The 15,653-nt window shown below is 27.6% G+C and overlaps 1 protein-coding gene across 1 annotated transcript in view; it reads left to right on the top strand.

Moving 5' to 3' along the window:
* LOC111042827 (sex peptide receptor) overlaps positions 1–15,653 on the top strand; it is a 212,975-nt gene that overhangs the window by 160,492 nt on the left and 36,830 nt on the right. Inside the window, exon 4 of the mRNA XM_022327523.1 lies at positions 8,753–8,933. Coding sequence (XP_022183215.1) covers positions 8,753–8,933 — 181 coding nt within the window. The remainder of the gene's footprint in view (positions 1–8,752; positions 8,934–15,653) is intronic.

Raw genomic sequence — 15,653 nt, 5'->3', positions numbered from 1 at the left:
TAACCTAGTTCTAGATATAGGTGCGAGGTACCTACAGCTGTGTTTTTATTGGATAGGTAGGTAGTTTATAAGACAAACATAATAACGATTTAAAACATACGCTTCAAGCAAGTGGAATCGTTACTTACTGCCACTCAAGAATCACAAATGTCTGTAGAGAACTTTGCGCCATGCGAATTCTGTCTTGTTGTTCTTTTGACCCGGAACTTCGGGAGAGGACGTTACTGGATTTCCGGAAGAACTTTTCATCTCCGCCGACTTTTGATTGCACAAATGTATACGCACAACAACTGTCACGTTCTGAAAGATTGAGAAAAACTTTTAGGTCATAATCCTAATTCAGTTAGAAAAAAAATTAAGATTTTACAATTACTATATACGATATGATATTAAAACTTTACAAACGCTGTACTCGATTTTAACAGCATGCTTTTTTATCTGCTTTTATATTTCATGAATAATTCATGTCATTAACGAAATTTTGAATACTACACTTATTTATGATTAATTTAACAGACGATCCTTGAATGGAAAATCTTAACTTTCAACTGCTATGTAAAATGTTTAGTAAAATTGGATTCTTAACGTGTACCTATGTAGTTTTCTACATCTCATAATAAAATAGAAACCACCTCATATGCTAAAAAAATAACCACAAGCAGTCAAACTTTATCATATCGTTAAGGCTACAATATGTTGTAATAGTGTTCTTTATATTTGTATAAAATAATGACTATAAATAATATGCTATTACTTATTACTGTTATATAATATTACTAACCAATTTGTTAGAACTAATGAACTTATTGAAATATACAGTTAATTACTTAAATTGTCTTTAATAATCATAATCATAACTGATATAATGTGTTTTGGTGTATTTGATTTGATTCGTTTTAATAAAAAAAATGTATATTAAATTGTAAATACCTAACACAATTTTCTAAATAAATAAAATAAAAAATTCTTTTGTAAATTAAAAATGACAAAATAAATATTTGGCAAGGGAAAAAAAAGAATTGAATTAATATTATTATTTAGTATTCACGTTGTAAATCGTAATACTTTAAATAGCAGGATATCGTAAACGAATACTATTCAAGATGGTTTTTTTTTTCACAAACAAAGTCGGTGTATAATAATACAAGACTACTGCAAATCAAAACCGAATGAAAAACGTCCAAGTTCCCTAAGTGAAACACTTGATGTCAATATATTTAATTGCATACCCACGACCCTGCCCTGGAGAGTGGGGACCTGCCTATCTATAGTACCTACTCGGGACCTCATAATCTGTTCGCGTTGTACAAGGGCTTACATCGACACTAACACCGGACGAGAAAGGAAATCAATTCTGCGACATGAACGCGCGACGAGCATTGTAAACAGTACCTAATAATAATAATAATAATAATAATAATAATTACTGAGTGACAGTAACCAATATTACACCCGACAGAGGTATTTATGTAAACAACTGGCGTCAAATCTTACCTAGAACCGTGGCTGTAGTTTAATACCCTTCACTGTACAATATGAAAACGATCATGGATCGCCTCCTCCTCCTCAATAGTAATTGTTATAAATCGTTATATTTTATTTATGTACACGGATGTTTGTTAAACAACAGTTGTTGATCAAACATCCGTTTACAGTTACTACAGCTGACGATGGCGCACGGATACGCGATATGGACAATGCGGTTTATCGTCTGGGCGGCGTTCGCTAACATAATAATAATATTGTTATAATACAAGTAATTGAGCACTGAAATGTCTTTAGAGACGTAGAGCAGCTGTTGATCGGTAGTTGAATGGCAAACTTATAATAACAAAAATAGACGTCGATTTTTTTTTAAATATTATTATTATTATTTTTTTTTTTATTATATTCATAATTATTTGTTAATGTAAATACAGACATAGATGATCGTCGGATGGGCGAAGGAGGAGAAAAAACAAAAACGAATAATACGCCTACTTGATAATACACTGATATTAATACTATTATATAATTAATATTATTATATACCTAATAATTGTTGAATATAAAGTAAACAAAAGTCATGGTGCTAAGTAAGAAAAGCAGAGTCCCTGCCGTTAACATACAATTGGATAACAAAACAATTGATCAGATACAACAATAAACTTATTTAGGGAGTATACTTACGAGTGACAGCAGATATTCGATAGAAAAGGACACCGAATAGCCATGACACGGAGAGCCTCAACAAAAAAAGAAAAGGTACCAACAAACAAAAATCTTAACCTCACAACCAGAAAAATTTTTGTCAAAAGCTTTGTATGGTAGTGAAACCTGGACACCAAAACCTAAACAGCACAAGATGAAAAAAGAATTGAAGCAATGGAAATGTAGGCCTGGAGAAGAAAATAAAGTATTGCTATCTATCATTAGATCAAGAAGTGAAAAACATATAGAACCCTTAATGGGACATAATCTCTTCATAACCAACATAAGGGAAGCAAGAATCAATGGATTGAAAGGAAGAGGAAGAACGAGGAAGACAAAATAAGAGAGATAATTGGAATGGCTGGATGCAAAGGGTACGTATGAAGACTCTAGCATGAAAAAGAGAAGAGTGAAAGTCCATTTTTTGGCTATGAAAAGGCTCAGCTTTAAGAAAATAAGAAGAACTGTTGAATGCACGTTTATATTTTATATGATAGAGTTATGGTATCCCGCCAAGATTCGCAAACTATAAATATTCTGAGTTTACGTCGCATATTCCGCGTTATTTGATGCACTAGGTGGTTTTATAATGTCATTGAATTCACGGTGATTCACTTACAGAAATATCGGCTGGAACAATGTCAAACCCAACGAAAAGTGTATCAGATTAATTTTTTTAAAGATTTAGATTAATTTAGATTAATCTTTTAAATAAGAAAATGTATTATTATTTACTCGTCAAGTGAGCCAAATTTTGATTGCGATGCAATTAGATTCATAGTTATAAAAATATTTCAAAATCATAAATACGTTACAATTGAGACAATGATATCATTATGTGATTATATTGAACAAACTACATAATTTACCTACAAAAATGTCTCGAGCTTAACTTTATAAGATTTAATAAGCTGTATAAGAAATTTCTGAAATTTAACTTGAAAATATTTAAATGTAAAAAAAATTACCTAAGATTTTAGAACTTTTTGAAGTTGTAAAAACTAATGAAACTACATTATCTTATAACCAGTTAAACAAGAGCACCGTCGGGCACTTTGTGGTAATATATTTTATTATGGACTTGTAACAGTTGGTTACATTATAAAGTTAAAAGTGTCATTTGAATACACCGAGAATCCAAGTAAAGTACACGACTATCATTTTTTATTCCTATTTAATTTTCTAAACACAAACGCTGTTTTTTGTGTTTCGACCTACCTATATGATTGAATCGTACTATGTACCTAATAGGTAGATATCGGTGTTACGATATATTGGATAAATTAATTCATTTTTTTTTTATAACTAGAATAACTTTGGACGGCTTGACCACTATTTAATTTTCACTTAAACAGTTAGGTTTTTTTACATAAATATTAAATTTAAGTTATATTTTATTTAAGCTATTAAATTAAATTAAAGTTTAATAACAATTATATTTGTGATACAATTTAATAATAATAATAATAATAATAATAATGGTTTTGAATATAATAAAATATATTTACAATGCATATTATTGCAAACAATTATCCAATATAATATTATCTGCTAACTATTTCAAGACGTGTCAGTTGGTCATTAAAATAATTAATATCTTATGAAATAAGTTTTTAATAAAATACAAGAGTGCATAATTATTTGATTTAAACGTAATTACCTATAGACAACCAAAATACAGTTAACGGCTCATTCCAGAACCAATATGACGATTAACAAAATATTTTTTGATACAAAAATGTTTTCAATTGGAAAATTGGTGGTGTAACAAACTATACATAAGTATCTACCCCAACCTTACATATTATATAGTCTTCAATTATTTCTAGCGATGACCCTGATTGTTTTCTATTTCAACAATGACTTTGTGGTATTATAGTTTACTTTCTTATAGTCTTCATCGCAATTTAACATCACAGTAGTTAATCAAGGGGATCACAAAGAGAGTCAACTATGATGAACAAATCCTCAAAAGTATCTTTCGACAATTCTGAAAATCAATCATAGTAGGCCGCAACGAAAAGCTTTCGTAATTTTGTTATTTTCCAATCAAAATAAATTCTGCCCGGAAGCAACGGAAGCTTTCTGTTTTCCAATCATAATATTTAGCACCATTTGACATTAATTTTACCAATCAATCAGAAATAGATCCAAATCTTGAACAAATCTTGAACAAAATTTAAAGATTTATCAATAAATATTGATAAATCTTTTTTATTTTAGAAGGAATCAACCTTGGCAAAAAAAAGCATTAACTAATATTACTACAGTGCATTACTTTGTAATAACAATAATAACAGATAAGAACCTTCTTAATATTTAATATGTTATTAAATATTTAAATAAAACTTAAATCACATCATGCATTTATTTAATTAGTAAGAAAAAGGAAATCGCATTCTAACCGTGTCATATGCAGTATAAATGTAAAATACTATGAGGTATTAAAATTTTGATTGTTGACATAATGCCTAAATTATGCTTAATACTTAAGTTATACCACTGTAATAACTAAAAAGTACCTGTTACAGTTACTGACAATAATTATGTTAACTGCAATCTACTAGTCTATTTTTTAGGACAAATTGAATTTTAAATTTAGCAAACAAAAATCAAACTGATAATTTTTTTTTGAACCCAAATCGAACTAAACAATTGAAATTGCACTTATATCAAACTTTAATATCAACTCTAAACATTAAATTCACTTTAAGAATGATATTATTTATTTATGGTTCTTTATAAACTTCAGTACCTGAGTATTTTTATTCTATTGGTTCATTATTCAAACCAAACCGAGCTTTCAAAGTTTGATTAGGTCTTTTAAAAAATTTAACGGTTCGTACATCACAGTAAATTATTGTTGATATAATTTTCTTTTGTCTAAAGCGATATCATTAAGACAGCAAAACGATCTCTTTATTTTTACTATACTTAAAAACCTCGTTCAGCGAGGCGAATAGATTTATTTAAATTAAATAAAAAGTAAAAAATTTAACTTTCACTAAAGACTGGGGAATGTTTTTTCTGTACTTTTTAATAGTTTTTGTTATACACGAGCTATTCGTTTTTAGTAACTTATTTTATTCTACTTTAATTATTATTTATGGATGCTATAATATTATTTGTTTATGCCGGTAACAACAACCAACAATGCTAATGCATGGATGAAGTTCTCATCGAAAACTGCAACTATGTTTATTTGATTTTAAAAGTTACATGACTAAAATACCTTATGGATCTTTTCTCACGCCAAACGGGTTTCTGATGGAAAGTTTATGATAACATAACAGTTAAAGTGCTATTGGCGGACTCCACTTGTATATTTCATTAGACATTTATCAAAACACTTAAACATTTTTTTTTTCGTTGAAAGACTACACTTAAAAAATATTATTTGTAGACTTTTTATGTTAATGGTTACTAATTTTCTAAAAAATAATTAAATTTACAAATAATTCCTATGTTTACCTATATCCGTTAATCATTATTCATGTATAAACTTAAAACTAAAATTAAAAAAAAATTGCAAGTATAGCAATTATATAAATTCATACATATTAAAAGGTCTTATATTCACTTACTCATAAAGACGATTTTCACATAGTATAATAATAAGAGTGTTAATGTAGATAAATGTAAATATATTATGGAATCGTATAGGTTAAATCGAATTTTAGTACATTTAGCAGGGCATAAAATATACACATAACATATATTTATATATCATTTTTATAATAATGTACAAAAAATCTGAATAAACTGTTGATTTATTTTATATTTTATAAATTATAATATAAATATCACAATATTGATTTATTTTATATTGCAACAAAAACGCTATAATTCATATTTTTAGTATGATTGTGTAAAATATTTTAACGTAAAAGGCAAACAGACATTTTTTTCTCTTTGTACATTTACGTTTTGATTTAAAAATGAAAAGGTTCAAACGTAGATATATTGAATTGGCCTGCAGGAGAGCGTGTTAAAGTATAATCTAAAAATAATTTATTTCAGTTTAGTACAAATCGTATGTTATATCATAAATAATAAATTTCATGTAAAATATAAGCAAGTTTGGCGTAATAATTTTGTCTGGAGATTAATATGAGCTACTTAAGTCAAAATTTACATGGTACACACGTTCAAACATTTTGAAAATAAATAAAAAAAATTATTTTTAAATTAAATATCTAACTTACAATCTTATCTTTTTAATAACAATATTTCATTTGGGAATAAAAGTGAGGTTAGTTGCGTTCAACGATGTATACTTTCATTGCATAACATAATGAAATAGCTATTTAAATGAAAATATTTTATGAAGTAATTTTCAGAATTTTAAATATTTTATTTTGAAATGTTATATGAAATAACCAATAACCAATAACCAATACCTATTTTAGACTGTGAGTAGTGATGAAAATATTAGTTTTACAGTTATGTATTATTGTGTATGTGTGTTTGTCTTCACTTATTAGCTTTTGAACTTTTAAAATTTTCAACTTTGATGGCAGAAAATTCTCATTACTTTTAAAAATAATTTGGAAACTAAAAAAAAAATACTGAAAAATATGAATATTTACGCACACCAGTTTTCGAAAAAATCAATTAAATTAAAGACTAAATTGTTCACTAAATATTTATGTGCCTAAATATTTCTAAACCTATTATAATTTTCAATATATTTTTGCCCTTTTTGTGATATTTATAAATTAGTATTTGAAAATGTAAACATTTTTTTACTCTTTACCCGATACATGTAGGTATGTTTACATTTTTACTTATAAGTTAAAAACCTTGAAAATATAATACAATATTAATTATAAAATTCTTACAGTAATTATTAAAACATTTTGAAAACAATATTTATTTATTTTTTTATTTATTTAATTAATAAGCGTTTGAAGTTCAAATTTCGACGAAATTGTGAACATTTGCAAATTATTTTGTAATTAGAAATTCAAAACATTTTAATACCAACACTTTTGACTTAAATAATATGTATGCTAAGAATTTTTCATAAGTTGTTCTTACAATAATTTTAAATACAAGTTTAATTTTGTATAAATTTCGTCAAAATCACAAAAAAAATACATTTTATTGTATGTCTGTTAAAAATGCATACAATTTTCAATTTGAAAATTTGAAATTATTCATCATATTTTTTTTCATAGAAATTCAGAGAATATAATAATTTACCATGCAAGTAAATAATGAAATATAATATGTATTTTTATTTTACACATGCATATGTGGTAGGTGAATAAACCTATTTGAATATAAGATATATAATATACATATTATAAATCAGAGTTTAATTTTATCATTGAAAATATAAAAGATATCTTACAGTAATAATTATTATAAATTGTGATGTAATAAACAACATATTGTGCTTTTGACATTAGCGTTTTTTATTTACTTATAAAATCATGTACATACCGTTATTTTTTTATTGGCATTTGTCACAAGTTATAATATGGTTCTTATGTCTTAGGAGTATGGGGTGCTACAATAATTGCTTCAATCTGATTATTATGGTGTATTTCAAAAGCAAGTGTACTTAATTGATTCCGTAATTTGACCTCATTTTGCACAAATTACAAGTCACGTAATTTGGTGATTAAACTCTAAAGCGATTAGTGACTCGCCTGTGATCGCAACTCTCCCGCTGAAACAATGTCATCCACATTTATTCGGGAACACTATGTATGTTATGAAATTTGATTTTTCTATAGTTCTAAAACTATAAGGTATTATTATTTAATTTAACAAAATATATATACAAAATAAATATCTTATTAATTATAATTCTGTATTGATGAAATAACGAAATCAACTATTTTAATAATTTTTAAAATACATTATTGTCCTGTAATCTGTAGAAATAAGTATGAATCGTATATATTGTCTAAGTCATCCCTGTTTGGTAATATACCAAGACCAAGGTACATATATACTAGATACCTACTGTTTCGTATATTTATTTCTCAATACTATCTTTAACATTAATATACGTGTTATTAATTTACATATATTTACATAAGTACATTTTTGAGTTAACTTGTATGTATAATAAACGAGATCGTTTGTATAAATATACATGATGATCTATTCAGTGTAAAATATTTCCCATGGTAGAAAAAACTATCTAAAATAGCTTTGTTTTTTGTCGACAAATTTTAAATACTATGATTTAATTAATTCATTTTGTAATGGAAAGATAAATTGCATGCATACATTTTTTTTTGCCTGGTTGCGAGTATATGCAATCGTGTAAAAAAAAAATTTTAACAAAAAAAGGTACATCCGATAAGTGTCGAGCACAATTTTGAATCACCCAAATGATTAACCGAGTTGTATCCAACGCGTTTACATAAAATGTAATATTAATTAATTAAACTGAATTCATTCAATGGCGAAAACGGTTTTTTTCCACGAACAATGTAGTATTATATCAATATACAATACACTCATTTAATATATTTTTATTGTTGTTGGCGAAAACTAAACACATATTTTTTAATAACACCGAAATATTCTTTTTTGTTCGCAGGTACATATACGTGTGCCACGCACCAGTGGCCAGGACATGGTGTACAATGCCACGGGTTCTTAAGTGCGTCGCCTGGATATCAGTAATGGCATCATTACATCAATCTACTAGATTTGTGGACAGAACATACGAGCCAATCAAAATATCATGGAGAGGACAAGACTCGGTTGTCGTGTGTAGGGTGAGTATACTGTTTCGATAACTTGTGAAAACATGCCAATACTCAGTATCTGCGATCAGTAAAAATGATAATATCATCATGTACTCATAACCCATCACTAACTAGTAGTTATGAAATACTAAACGAATATGACCCTCGAGAACTTCTCCCGCATATGGTAGGCAGGTATTGAGAAAAGTTGTCGAGAACAGAAAAACTCTGGAAATGCAAAACCCAACCATTGATAAATAATTCACTGTCCATTACAAAAACAGAATAATAATAGCAGATCTAGGTATAATTATATTAGTACCAAGTCCCGCGCAGGTGGTTAATATAACAATTAGATAGCTTTAGAATTCAAAACTAAAACATATGCAATTAATGGATTATTGGTGAACCGTGGAGGGGTGGTGAAATAATTCTTTTTTTATCAGAAAGAATTCAAAGTACCAATCATAATATCATATTACATCTCCTATATATTTTTTTTTTACAATGGCATTGAAACACTTCAACTATATGTCCCTTCAACTACGTCCTATCTCATTTGCAATACTACTACTAAAAGCAATGCAAATTTAAGCACAGCATGGTTTTATTTACAAAGCAATCTTATAAATGGTTGTAGTTATGTTGTCATATCGTTGTTAAACAAATTAATTGGAATCCATATTTTGGGCATGTGTTTTGCTGTATTGTAATCGATATGATTTTTGTAATAATTTTGTATATTTTTGTCATTTTTTATGCTTTTGTAAAAATATAATAGTATAAAATAATACTCACTCGTAGGATATTATATAGTGGCTGAAAATATATTAACAACCATGCATGCATTTTCACCATCGTTGGTTGGAGAATAGTGACGATGGTCCGACTGACGTATAGTGAAATGTGTTATACCACACCAACCATTAGATATTTATGAAATAAACGTTCGTCCTCCGAATACTTAGTATATTATAAGCTAGTACCCACTTGGTGTATTATCTATTTTTTTGTCGAACTCGCGCTTATTAATTATTTTCATATTACAACAGTGTTTAATAACAAAAATAAATAATAAAATGATTGAATTTTAATTGTTTAATATAACATTAGATTATATTTTGTACACTTCCTATAATTAAGATCGATACAATATAGAACCATTGTCATTAATGCATGCGCTGTATATTTTATGTAAACAAAAACCACACGAAAATTATAACGACAGTAGGTATAGGTAGTTTACGTGTTCAATATTGTTTTGCATTTTGTATTACATCGCACTTGTGAATAATTAAAAATGTATGAATCTCGTTTAGTGGATACACGTCACGGTTGTTGTATATTGCCAATGTTTACTAAATTGATTATTGATTTTTTTTTTTATTCTTAATAATTTATTCCCTTGAAAAAAAAAATTATTAAATTATACGAGTTGTAGCGGATCAATTTGGTAAAACAGATATTTATAATAAAATTACGTGTTCCTCAAAAATAACATTGTTCGAAAAATCGAAATATGCTTAGTATTTTTCATTTTGATTGCTTATGTTTCTTTTTTCAAAATTATTCACTTCAGAAAAAAATATAACGTTTTCGTTTAATTTTGGACGAACATTAAGGGATAATACCTACCGTGAACTAAGAGAAAAACACTTCGTGTTCTTCAAGATAATTTCATACTATTCGGGGTAATCTAAAATAATCATTTTCAAATAAATTAATTTTTACAGAGCAAGAGACGCTTTTGACTTACGTATAGTGTCATTGCATAGTCCGTAATAAAATTATAATAAATTGAAAGGAAAAAATATTTATACCTAGAAGAAAATTTTAATTAAAATATGCTACATTGTTTGAAAACTTGTAAAGTTTTTATATTACATTCTATGAGCCAATTATTATTTTATTGTTATGAATCATCCCGATTAAAATTACAATAAAACAATTTCAATAATAAAGAAAAATTTTTTTTTAATTTTAATAATGTTTCTTTATTAAAATATCCAACATTTTTAGTTTCATAAATATAATTAAGGCTTAAAATAATAGTTTTTTGATAATATTAATAATAACTAACCTGCTATGATAATCTTTAGTAGATTTAAAAACTGAGGTCATCTGACTAGGCAATAATTTAAAAAATGTTATTTCTATAAATGATATTGGATAGAAAACAATAACTGCCAGAAACGCACACATGCAGTCTTACTCGGCCGATGTCCGGCTGTCTTATCAATACGATCATTACCTAGCAAATTATATAAAGTACTTTTATGAAAATTATTGTGATGCGTGCGGGAAAGTGGGAAATCCGTTCGAACTATGAATCCATTATTTGACTAACTAATCAATCGAACCATGTTAATGGGGAATCCCGATTATGAATATCTACAGGAATGTAGCCGACGGTTATTATACCGACACACAGACGAGACAGATGTGGAAATTCACAGTGACATTTTAACGTATTCAACTATTATAAATTTATCGCGATCGGCCTTCTGCTCAAAAGCTCCCACCGAGTTCAAAGTTGTTATCTACCAACAACACAATAATCTGTGTATGGGATGATTTAGAAGCACGCATAATACCGTATTTTAGTGCTGGGACGACGAACGAAACCAAACCGAGTAGTCGATATACGTTACATAACATTACGGATAATTTTAACGAATTTACATACTACTGCATAATAAATGCATATTTATACGCGGAATGTGTTAAACAGTATGATAGTTATCGAAGCAGCATTTGATTATGTTCCTTTCACTCGTCACACTCGCCGGGTCGCCTCCTTAAAAACGAGAGCATTAACAATAATAATAATAATAATAATTATTATTATTATTATTATTATTATTATTATACCAACACCCGATAGCGTAATATTTCATTATAGTGAATTCGTTTCAAATCATCGAGATAGGTAATCTCATTCGATACGCTTCCGTAGGCGCTTATAATAAATGAACCTAACAAAATATTATGTACAAATATATTTTCATGTTAAACCTATTAAACGATCTCGAAGAATAACTGAGGTTTTTTCTGTATAGGGCTGCGTCGTGTGGCATCTGGTGACATAAATTATCAAACCTTTTTGGGTTCAACTCTTATCCAAATCTTGTTTTTAGTCAAAGTGTTCCCAAGACAATAAAATTGCCATCTTTCTTCAAAATGTCAGTTTAAAACACTGCACTAACCAACCAACGGAATACCCAACGAGTAATAGGCACCTATCGCTGTTTATTTTGCGAAGTCAATTACAAACGTTGAACGTTTACTCTGGTACGAACAAAGTAGCGATACTGACTAAAATACCACGAACCTTTGACAATAGTTTCACTGAACGTTTATTTATCCCGTCGTACAAAGTTCCGCTTACCAAATTTCTATAAATCAAACGTCGACATTACTTTTATCGGAGTCCATTCTTTGGTATGTCATTATGGTCGTATTTCACATTTAAAACTTCAATTTTATTGCATCCAAACAATATTCTCTGTAACTAACTAAGAATTATGTCAATACTTCAATACTTGATAAATTATTGAACTAGACTTCCATTTCACTGACCCAAGTATAGGTACTGACATTTTGAGCTGCCTTTTCTGCAATAGATATAGTTCTCAGCTCTTCAGACACAAATGTAGTGTAGAAATAAACAATGAAATCTTAGATTCTACGTACAATGTACATCACATTATTTTTGTAATTTTTGTACGAATCAAATTTTTAAAATATCTCATATTTTAAATTGGAACATTTTGGATTTAACTTTGTATTAAATAAAGGAGTCAGGTTCAACAGATATCATTTATTACGTCCCCTATAGAATACAAATGTGCGTTTCTTACATTTTCATTTAAATTACCATGTACCTATTCATGTTCTGAGTAAGTGCCTAATTAACATTATGAATCGATTAAATATTTTTATTACTTACTGTTGTATCGCGATTCAGCAAAATGTCTCTCGACAAAAGTCAATGACACTGAAATATAGAAAAAAAAGTATGTATATACATATAACAACATTAATATTAAGAATAACATTAATTAAATTATTTTTCAAAATATCAATAAATACGAATATTATATTATTAAAATTTATTGATATTATGTTTTCACATACAAGGTTTAATTAGAAATGAATGAAAATAAATAAAAAATCTGACGAAATGCACATATTGTATAAGAAGCTACCTATTTTAAGTACAATAAAGCAATGAATTTGTTTATGGTTATGTTCAGTTTTAATATGACGGGTATCGTCATTAGAGTGTGGTTATAGGTTGAGGTCAGAATGTTATATACATTTTAGTGTTTATGTAGTATTTCTAACTTAATTAAGTGCATATACAACGAAATTGCGACTGAAGAGACCACGTGTGAATTCAAATTGCATGTCTCAGTAGATATCCAAAATGAAGCCGGAAAACGTAATACAGACTATAAAATTTAATTTTCCTTATAACTAAATTATTATTAATACACATTGTTGATACATTTTCAAAACTATTATTTATCATTTTAACTAACATTAATAATTTTAATAAGTTTCAATAAGTTGTATAAGAACTATAAAATGAATTGGCTAAACTTGATGGGTATGTATTTTATAAAATATGCTAAAAACCATAATATTTTTAACGTTGACCTTTTCTATAGTATAATATTATAATTAATTTAATCAAGTAGTTAATGGGAAACACATAAGTATCTTCTAGACTCAAAACAATGTAACAAGGCACTTGTTGTGTCAACGAGTGTTTTTCTTGACGTGTAATATTATATGAACGTAGGTGCACAACAATACACTTTGACAAATAACATTTGGTAAAGGCTGGCTTTATTCTTAATATGTTAAACGATAATTATAGCAATAGTTATGTTTATGTTAATGAGAGTTTATATCAATACCAACCATCCAATAAAACACAATTACTGTATCAAACGTAATATATTAATATGACCACACTAACAAAAGTTTTAAATTACAAATAAACGAAGAAAAAATACACCAATATTTTTTCCACTTGCACATTATATTAAAATATATTACCTTAAACATATTTTTTAAAATATAGTTTTAAAAGAAAAATGTATTCAGTTCGGATTCAAAAACTTTTTTACTCGTGAAATTTAAAACAATGTTGCAATGAAGTTGGCCATGATTATTTTTACATCACATAAACACTCAAATTCAGAAGTTAGTAACACACATATTTTAATAGCCCTTATTAACAGGTAAAATAAAACTTATATAAGTTAATTTCTTATGTCCTGAGACTACAATAATATAACTATTCAGTTACTAAATATTTATCTCTCTCAGCCATTACACGAGTATTTTAGATACGCAGGACTACCAAGAATACAGTATAATAAACAAGATAATTTATTTTCATTATTAAAGTTTAGATTTAACAAAGGTAAATACTAAAAAGATAAATAATGTACACTTTTTAATAATTGTTTCCCAGAATTTTCTTTAGTGAAATAAAAGCTCTGGATTCTGGATAAAAAAAATGTACACTCAACGTTTCTTCGAATATCAATTTTATATTCATTTTTAGATAGCTACTAGAAAAACTGAACCTAACTAATGGCAGTGGTTGCATTATGTGATCAACAAATGCGAATGTTTCACACAACATAATAAATTACATTTGAAAATTAAAAACGATCAAATACATATGTCATCAAATTCACTTTTCAAAAAACCATAGAAATTATTGAACGCGATGGTGTCCTGTGCGTTTCATATTGTAGTCACACATCCCGATTATCTCAATATAGTTTTAAATTTAATTATGTATAAATTATTACACGTGGCGTGTTAACGCCTTTCATCGAAAACAATATAAAATCGAAATGTTTATAAGATAAATCAATTCCATTAGACAGAAAAATCGTCTTTGCGTCATGATTGTTAACCAAAATGCAACGGTAATGCACAATTGAGCTTAGGAAATTTTATGCAAATTTGCCACATTCAAACCAATTTTTTTAAATTTATTATTTTCACTTATTATCATACCAAATAGTTATGAAACCGAGCTCGACACGAACCATGAGTTGTTAGCCGTGAGCCCAATTTTATCCTAAATGTTAGTCATTTATAACCTAACCTAACCATATTAATATAAGTAAGATAAGTTTAACTAGTGTTTCATTTTTATTATTTTAATACGAAAAGAATAAATCATATATAAATTGTTTTACCGAAAGAAGGTAAGGAATTGACCATACCTATTAAATTTATACAAGTATAAATTAATTGGAGATGGAGAAAAGATAATCTTTTGAGATGGAAGTTAGATTATAAGCATGTGTTATTGTATGATACTATATGTGTTATTGTTTTAAGCATATCATAGGTGTTTGTATTATTCTAAATTATTTGAATTATTATTATTTGTACAATGTAGTTCAAAATGTCAGTAAATGGTGACATATCAGAATTTGTTATGCTTAGTAGTAAAGGTTTTCTTTTGTTTTTATAATATATCCCTTTGATGCACCGAAAAATGTTCTAAATCGTATCATAAAAAAAGTGTTTTATACCTGATCGCATGATGCCCGAATGCATAGTCAATGATATTATGTCATCGATGGTCTTACTGTTAAATGTGATTTCGTTAATCGTTATAATAAATCCATAGTAATACTGGAAGGCAAACTGAGATATTTGTCCATAGCAATATCCGGTTTGCTGTTTTTTTTCAGCATTGTTTATAGTTTT

Source organism: Myzus persicae, unplaced genomic scaffold (assembly GCF_001856785.1).
Source record: "Myzus persicae strain clone G006 unplaced genomic scaffold, MPER_G0061.0, whole genome shotgun sequence".
Classification (NCBI taxonomy): Eukaryota; Metazoa; Arthropoda; class Insecta; order Hemiptera; family Aphididae; genus Myzus; species Myzus persicae.
The sequence above is the reverse complement of the archived record's forward strand: the minus strand, read 5'-3'. Positions and strand labels throughout refer to the sequence as shown.